Below are 8,157 nucleotides of genomic sequence, written 5' to 3' on the forward strand. Positions count from 1 at the left end.
ACTTCTTTTAGAGCTTCAAGAAGTTTGGACTTGATTTTTTGTTCCAAATCTTCGAGTTTTTTCTTGACTCCATTTTCCTTATCATGAAGCAATTCATAGAGTTTGAGAGCATTTTGCACATTCTCTCTGTCTTTGGTAGTGAATGAAATATCTGTCTGTATAGTTGTAGGTTTCTTTGCTTTGACAGCCTTGTTCATTTCAGTATTGATTGTTTTGCTTATTAAAACTCCAAAATCTTCAAATACTTGATTAATGACACGAATGAACATTTGCGACTCTATGCCATAGGTAAACGTAATACATCGATCCAAAGCATTTTCACACTCCACAAATAAAGCATTGAGAGCCTCATCGACACATTCTACAAAATTGTCACTCATTGATAAGTGTGGTCTAACTTGTTTCATGAGATATTCCTTTTCGAGATTTCTCAAATAGGAAGACTGAGTTACGGCGAAGGGTTCAAATAGCAACTTTTGAATGGATGGGTATTTTGAAAGATCTTCTAGCTGCTTGGCAAAGAGCTTGGTCGATTTGTACTGGATCATTACCAATTGTTGTAAATCTTCTGTTTTCACAAGAGAGCAATTCTTGTGATTGAAACAATATTCGACAAGCTTAATTTTTGCCTGATTTCTAAGCTCGTCCTGAGAAGTAAATCCCTGAAATAATTTTCGATAAACATTGTCCTCTTGCTTGAGCATGTATAGTATTTGATTGAAAAATTGTTGTTGTTTGGTTTGCTGCTGAATGATTTCCTTATAGTTTTTGTCATAATACAATTCAAAAATTGTAAAAATTCCATTAATGTTATCAATTCGAAGTGTCAAATAAATTAGCTCTCTGCAAACTTCAATATTTCTCTTTTCAGAGGTTTCCATCATTTCAGCCACAAATTTTCCTCCAATGAGAGATTTGATGAGTTTTTCCTTATATTGTAACAACTTGGGTTTTGATTTTGTTTTCACTTTTTCGCTGTATGGTTCCAATGTTCGTACTCCTTCTTCGACACAACAAATTTGATTCGTCATTTCTCTCAAGGTTTCCATTGAAATATCTTGCATGTTTGATGACTCTCCCGAAAAGACATTCAAGTTCGGACTTTGAGCTGTTACTATTGGAGATTTAGCTCCAGAGCCAGATGACGAAGATACATTGTTTGGAGAGAGGAAATAGTTGATCCAGAATGAGTGGGATGAAGTGAAACGTTGGAAGCACGATCTCGGAATAATAAATCCAATTGCTGCATGGATTTTGTCAGCGATTTAGATTGTTCCAAAGTTAACAAGATAGAAGAGAGAGCCATCTTGAGTTGTACCAATTGTTTCAATGTTTCAAAATGTTTGTTTCCTTCATAACATTCCGAATCAATGTTTTCAATCTTCTTATAAAGACTCGTTACAGCAACAAATAAATTAATGGTTTGATCCTGCATCTTTTCAATTTCAAACAAGGCATTAGGAATTTTCTGAATAGATGTCTTTACTTCTTGTTCCATATATGATCCCAAATCCGAGAATAATACTTGTAATTTCAACATGATTTGATTCACCTGATAACTCATATCCGTCGTCATGGATGGTACATTGAGAGAGGTTAGAGGCGGTGTTGAAGGACGAGTGTTTCCTCCCGAAATCACTTGATCCGAACTCGTGTTTCCCAACAATGATGAGGATGACAACATTTCATTAATCCAATTCGTCGGATCAAAGTCATCAGCGAGAAACTTTGAAATGTCCATTTTTTTATTTCGAATATTTGTTGTTGTTGAAAGTACATTTATGATTCGCAACAGGTGTGTATATTCGTGATGGGATCATGAGGTGTGGTGAGGCTTACGTTTCATGTGTGTGAATGCGATGAGTGAGGATCATGAGGTGTGGTGAGAAATCACATACAATGAATCACTTCTTGAGAAGGTAAGGTCCAAAAAAAACATCGATGATTCAATTGGTGATGAATTGATCAATCCAATTTCACAACTTTTTATAATAGTGATCGATTTGATTCTTCTCTTTACGTTCCTCGAGTCGTTGAATCATTTCCTTAATTCGTGTTCGATACATTTCCATGAGTTCAAATCGTTGATTCAAAACTATTCCTTTTGTGGAAATGGGTTCCCCTATCACAACAAACGCCTGATTGCCAGAATAAATCCTCCAATCGTCGTAGGGCCAAATATCATCAATTCCATAGTGAATGACTGGTACAATACTCGCTTGAGTTTCAATGGCTAACATGAAGAGACCCATTTTGTAAGGTAATAATTCTCGACTGTCAGAGGTTTGTCTGGCACCTTCAGGATAAATATAAGTTTGAAAGAGACCTCGTTTCATGGTCTTTCTCATATGATCTAAAACATTCCAGGATTGATTGGGAAGTTGACGAATAATGACTTCACTTCCCACACCATAACTAATCCATCCAAAGAATGGAAAAAGTGCCATTTCAATATTCATAATGGTGACAGAGTTTTGTGTTTTGTAAGCTAATTCCACAATACCATCCGCCAAACTGCGTTGATTTCCAATGGCGAAAATATAGGGCCCATTCTGTTTAATGAGCTGCTCTTCTTTTAGGGTCAAAGACTTGGAAACCTTTACATTTGGATTTTCATTATTGATTAATTTGTAATATTCGAACGCATTGAGTTGTTGCAAATTCCTAGCTATTTCACTCTCATAAAGAACTGTCAGCTTGTTAAAAAGTGCCCAGAAAAATAATTTACAAAAGAATACAATAATTGGATGAATAAGGTACAAGTGTGAAAGAATGATATAATCCTTGAAGAGTTGTTCTTTTTCAGAGAGAGAATAAGAAGAGGAAATTGGCATTATGGAAGGATGATTTGAGGTCATTATGAATTGAGCCACAAGTTGATCCTTCAAACGCAACAATGGAAACAATACTTGCTTGACTACAGCAATTCCTAAATTCCTAATAATTCTCGATGAAAATGTAATAATTAAACAAGGAGTAGCTCCTGTAACAATTAACATCCACTTGGAAAAGTGAAATAAATTCAGTAATAATTCTCTCGAACTTTTTTGCTGCTTTTTTGGTGATGATGATGACAGTGAAACTTTGATTTCTTTAGATGATTCATTTGGATTGTTATTTTGAAAGTCTTCATAATGGTTCTTTTTGTGATCATCATTCCCGAAAATCCATTTCGGAATGTTTAAATGTCTTTTCAATAATTTCAATCTTCTTTCAATGGTTGATGAATGGGATGATTTTCCTTTACACGGATGCATTTCAATCATCATCCTATCGGTTGTTTTTTTCATTCTTCTAGTTGAAGATGGAGAGTAGTGTTGTTGTTGTTGTTGATAATGCATTAATGATGCTGATGATGATGGCATCTCTTCTTCGATGTACGGAAACATTTTTTAGTCCGGAAAATTCCAAAATATAACGGATTGACCTTATTGTTTTTCTGTGTGTGGGAAAGAGGAACAAGAGTACTTCCAATAAATTCTTTCATTATATATGTTTATTTAGTTTGTTCAACTGTATTTAAAAGACTTCCAAGCAGCATGTAATAAGGTTCAAATGAAAAGTTTCGCCTGCTCTGTTTTCTCGTCCATCAAAGCGGAACATTGTTGCAACAGTTCTTTATACGAAGCCAATTTATCAGTAAACTCAAGAACCTGGCTTTTCAACTGATCTAATTCTTAACCTTTACCTCGACCTGGCTTTTCAACTGGTGGTGAAAAGTCGATGATTTTGTCCAAACTATGTCTTTGTTTGCTATATCTTCTTTAACAAGACCACACATGTCACTTAGTAATACTGTGGGTGGATGTTTCAACATATCATCCTCATCATGGTGCGGCAGGAAAAATTATAAGCACGACATGACATTAAGTCAAGCACCTTCTTTAAAGAATTGGACTGGTCGTGACCCTGTATTGGGTTTTGAGGGTGATATTGATTATTTTGATGTTCTTCTGTTTAAATATCAAAGCCGTTCCCACAACTTCAAAAAATTATTCTTTGTACCATCTCCAGAAGTTGTTCAGGTTAATGATTCAGTTATTACCTTTCACTATCCAGGGTTAGTAAAGAAGCCATTCTCAGAAACAAAATGCTGTCCTAAGCTACTTGAGTTATGCGCCAGAGAATATCTTTCATGGATATGGCTAATTATGTGCCAGCACAGGGAAGGCCCTTCCTCCATATTCCATGAACTCTGAAAGCAAAGAATGGAGTCCTTGTAAGACCCATCTATACACCGTTTCCAACCAACATTCCATAGTTTCTAATCACATGTTACCGAACAGTGACGAATTATCTAGAGAGAGAATTCAAAGTAAAATTGATTTTGGAACAAACAGTTCTTGGTGGAGGAAACTCCAATTCAAATCGAAGGTCACAAAACGAAGAGGAATTTTTCATGGATTTACAACAACGATTGAATAAGCAATATGGAGGAATGCCCGCAAATTTAATGGACAATCCTTAGGAGGTTGCAAACGCCATCAATATGTTAGAACATTGAACTATAGAGGCAGAAATCACAATATTGACCTTTGTAAATTTTTCAGAAGAAAGAAAGACCTCATTCCAAACTTCAATGAAAAGCAGTGGCTTTTGGCAAACTTGAAATCCGAGGCTCCAAACGAAAAAACAATGAAATACTTGTCAAAAGTAATCCAAGAGGAAATATTCAACATTGTGGATGAAAAAATTATAGACCTATCACTATGATGGGCTCTGGATTGAAACTGGTGCCTAAAATCATAACGAAGAGGCTAACTGACGTCCTTTCTTGAAGGAGTGTCCAAGGCTCAATTTGGTGGCTGCCACAATAGAGGGACTTTTCACCGGATTCTATCAATTTACAATATGATTGGATGGGCGGAAAAAAAGGAAAATCCTGTTTTATGGCATTGCAGTTGACATTTAGAAAACTTATGACATGCTTCCCAGAACAATGTTAAGGGTTGGAATGGAATTTATTGGAATTGACGAAGACTCAATTGACCGAATACTATCATTCTTGGGAACTACTCTGGAGAAATTTGTGGTACTATCAGGTGATTTGGACACTCTTTTATGTGAAACAAAAGATGGAACGTCCGTACATTCACCTACCGCGATTTTTTTTGGGCAATTTCCATTTACATTGAAGCAGATGTGTTACCTTGAAATGTACACTATTCACGCAGGACGACGGACTCAAATGAATGTACTCTCCCCATTGGTTTTTAAAATATCACTAGAACCATTAGTGCAATATCTGGAACTATGTGAAGGAGCAAGTATCGCTGGTTGTTGGCACATTAGTACAGGAGCTTGGTTTGATGATTTGAATTCCTTTTCTAACAAGTTGGCAAATATCGAAGGAATGTTAAATGACATTGAGCTGTTCTTAAGAGGATACTATATGGAATTGGACCACTCAAAAACAGGTTTCTACAGTAACCGCCAATGCTCTATCAGAATATAAAATGGAACTCTAATTAACAGTGACATAGATATACAACACTAATACTCAAAATTTTAATCAACAATGCAAACATTGTGGGTACAGATGATTAGGACAAGCGTCTGCGTTCAACAGTGAAGTCTAAGCGCTCCACACAGTCATCAGACTCACATACAAGAAAATACACTCCAAAACATTTACCTCCAAAGAACAGGAAATTCAACCTCATTTACCCTAGTTTGGGCATTGGGTTTGGGTTTAAGAAAGGGTGTAAAAACCTCTTTAATGGAAAGAATAATCAATTTACCATCTAGAAATGGAAAATATTTTTTTATTACACCTCTCATGAATTCCTATCAAAATGGCTTTAGAATCCACCTTGAAACCGAACCATATTTATCCAATGAAGATGTTATTGATTCAACTTTTCTTAAAGATGTTATGAATTAATTGAAAAAAGAAATTGTATCTCTAAAAAAAGAAAAGGAGAAGGAGAAAGATAAAGAATTAGATGAATTAAGGAACGAAATTGAATCTCTAAAAAAAAGAGAAAGAATTGGAGGTGTTGAAGATAGAAAAGGAGAAAGATAAAGAATTAGGAGAATTAAAGAAGGAAAAGGAATTGGAGGTATTGAAGATGGAATTATTAAAGAAAGATAAAGAAAAGGAATTGGAGGTATTGAAGAAGGAATTTAATGATTTTAAAAAAGATATAGAGATTACTAATTTGAAAAAAGAATATGAAGAGTTGACAAAACTTCTCAATTATCGTAAAAAAATATCATCTAACTATGAGGCCTTGGGACTAAATAAAATTCATGTCGGTTTTTCAAAAGCTATTGAGCGAAGAATCTGCTTGTTTCGAAGACTTAAACAACAAGATCGTTTGGTTAATGTAAAGGAACAAATGGGTTTGTGGCCTCTCCAAACACCCGACCTTGATAAAGGTCCGGTGTTTGTGGGATTTTCTGCATATTTTGTCAATTGACTTTATTCGCAGAGTCCCGAGCATTAATTAAGATTTGAGAAGGTAAAAAAAACTCCAAAAACCGCTCAGCAGAAAAAAAGGAGAAAACCAAAGTAACGCAAGGAAGCAGGAAGGATGAAGGAAGAAACGAAGATTCTATGATGTGAAGCGTAAGAAGTCACATTTAAGCAATTGCTTGATAAATCCATGAAAAACATGATAACATAATGAATTAAATACATGAAATTAAAATAATATGGTTAGCTCAGTAAAAAATCATTGCCGAAAATATTCTAATCAAGGTGGACCTGCACTGTCACAACGTTCTTCCTGACCACTGTCAAGAACATTCCGATCAGCGAAAAAGGTACCTGAGAAAGCTAAAGAAAGCAAGTGGATGGGAAGTCACAAAGCAGCGCAAAGAGAGACTAATCATTAATAAGCAGAAAATTTTTTGAGCATGAAAATGTTTTTCGTTGCTCAACCAAACTCTTTTAATGTTTACATTCGAAACATTCATACCCTTCACTACGGTCAGAACATATCAGGTCGCGATTTTTGGACAATAATAATAATTGGCATTTCAACAGCTAGTTGAAGCGATCAAGATTTTTTTCTGTGGTAACACCTGCAAAGTCAACTTTTCAGTCCACACATTGAATACTTGTCAAGAAAAAACCAACAACTTTGTCTTTTGCTAAATGTATTTAGAATCCATAGTCGGAGGAAGAAATTTAAAAGTGGGTGTTATGCTGTTGAAAGCTTTGGAGAGAAGACGTTTCCATGAGGTTGGTGATCAAAGAAGATTTGACCCATGCTGGATCTTTCTGGTTCATGTAGGCATTGACAAAATATTTGGTGGCAGGGAATGTTCTCACAGTCTTGTCATGAAAGTTGAGATGGTGCAAACATGCTCCAACAGCTTGGAACTTATTTTCAAAGATAGTGCCACGTAATTGACACTCTGGGAGTCTAACCTCATCATCGTCATGAACAAGGGCATATTATCCTTGACATTTTGTTCAAAGCATTTGAGAGAGGTAAACTGTTGCGTCATGTGAACGATTCCACATTGGAAACACGCACCTTTGGAACCGTCACATTCTTCCAATGCAATAGAAACATGTCGAGAACACATGATACCTTCTTGACGCAGATCAATATAGGTCTTTAGCTTGTAGGATGCATGTTGTTGTAGGCATTTCTTGCATCTGGGACGTAATAGATCTGGACGAACTTTACCTTCCTCATCTAACAAGGTGTTTGCATCAAATTGAGAAAAGTCAATCACATGCTTTTCCAATAATTCACCACAATCTGTGCACCTTCCATCCATGGCAAGTTTCTCTCTCCGTTCTTTTGATCTCTGTTTATCCTTTTCTCTACCCTCATTGGTCTTTTTCAAATTATTGACCGAATTGTTGATAAGGCCACACATTTCTTTTCGATTTTGGGTATTGAAAAAAACATGTCACGACCATCATGTTTCATTTTGGAGAGTTTCAATGTTGCTAGCACTTTTCTTATTAACAAAGAGTCACTGCATACACTTTTCCATCTCTGCAGTGCTCGCTCTCGCAATGGCTGTATGAGTTTTTGGAGCTCCAAAAATACATTTTACAACCCTTAGGTGGATCTGATAGGAATTTTCCCTCCACAAATACTCGCTAGTTAACACGAGTCTACTCTACTCTGCTGTATTTCAATGTTATTGATGCAGAAATTCAAAAAAGGAAGTTGGAGGTAAAATGAAATT

The 8,157-nt window shown here is 35.8% G+C and overlaps 4 protein-coding genes across 4 annotated transcripts in view; all 4 read right to left on the reverse strand.

Annotated features, from left to right (window-relative positions):
* FDP41_005694 (uncharacterized protein) overlaps nt 1-1,049 on the reverse strand; it is a gene marked incomplete at both ends in the record, with an annotated part of 1,689 nt that extends 640 nt beyond the window's left edge. Inside the window, one exon of the mRNA XM_044709246.1 lies at nt 1-1,049. This exon is cut by the window's left edge and continues 640 nt beyond it. Coding sequence (XP_044559994.1) covers nt 1-1,049 — 1,049 coding nt within the window.
* Nucleotides 1,050-1,114: 65 nt separating this feature from the next.
* Nucleotides 1,115-1,741, reverse strand: FDP41_005695 (uncharacterized protein; the record flags this gene model as incomplete). The annotated part of the gene is made up of 1 exon (XM_044709247.1): nt 1,115-1,741. The coding sequence occupies one exon, from the start codon at nt 1,739-1,741 to the stop codon at nt 1,115-1,117; it is 627 nt and encodes a 208-aa protein (XP_044559995.1).
* A 235-nt stretch (nt 1,742-1,976) lies between these two features.
* On the reverse strand, nt 1,977-3,389 carry FDP41_005696 (uncharacterized protein; the record flags this gene model as incomplete). The annotated part of the gene is made up of 1 exon (XM_044709248.1): nt 1,977-3,389. One exon carries the CDS (start codon nt 3,387-3,389, stop codon nt 1,977-1,979), a length of 1,413 nt encoding a protein of 470 aa, XP_044559996.1.
* Nucleotides 3,390-7,275: 3,886 nt separating this feature from the next.
* Nucleotides 7,276-7,839, reverse strand: FDP41_005697 (uncharacterized protein; the record flags this gene model as incomplete). Its single annotated transcript, XM_044709249.1, has 1 exon — nt 7,276-7,839. One exon carries the CDS (start codon nt 7,837-7,839, stop codon nt 7,276-7,278), a length of 564 nt encoding a protein of 187 aa, XP_044559997.1.
* Between the last annotated feature and the right edge of the window lie 318 nt (nt 7,840-8,157).

This window comes from Naegleria fowleri, assembly GCF_008403515.1.
Source record: "Naegleria fowleri strain ATCC 30894 chromosome Unknown tig47, whole genome shotgun sequence".
Lineage (NCBI taxonomy): Eukaryota > Heterolobosea > Eutetramitea > Acrasida > Naegleriidae > Naegleria > Naegleria fowleri.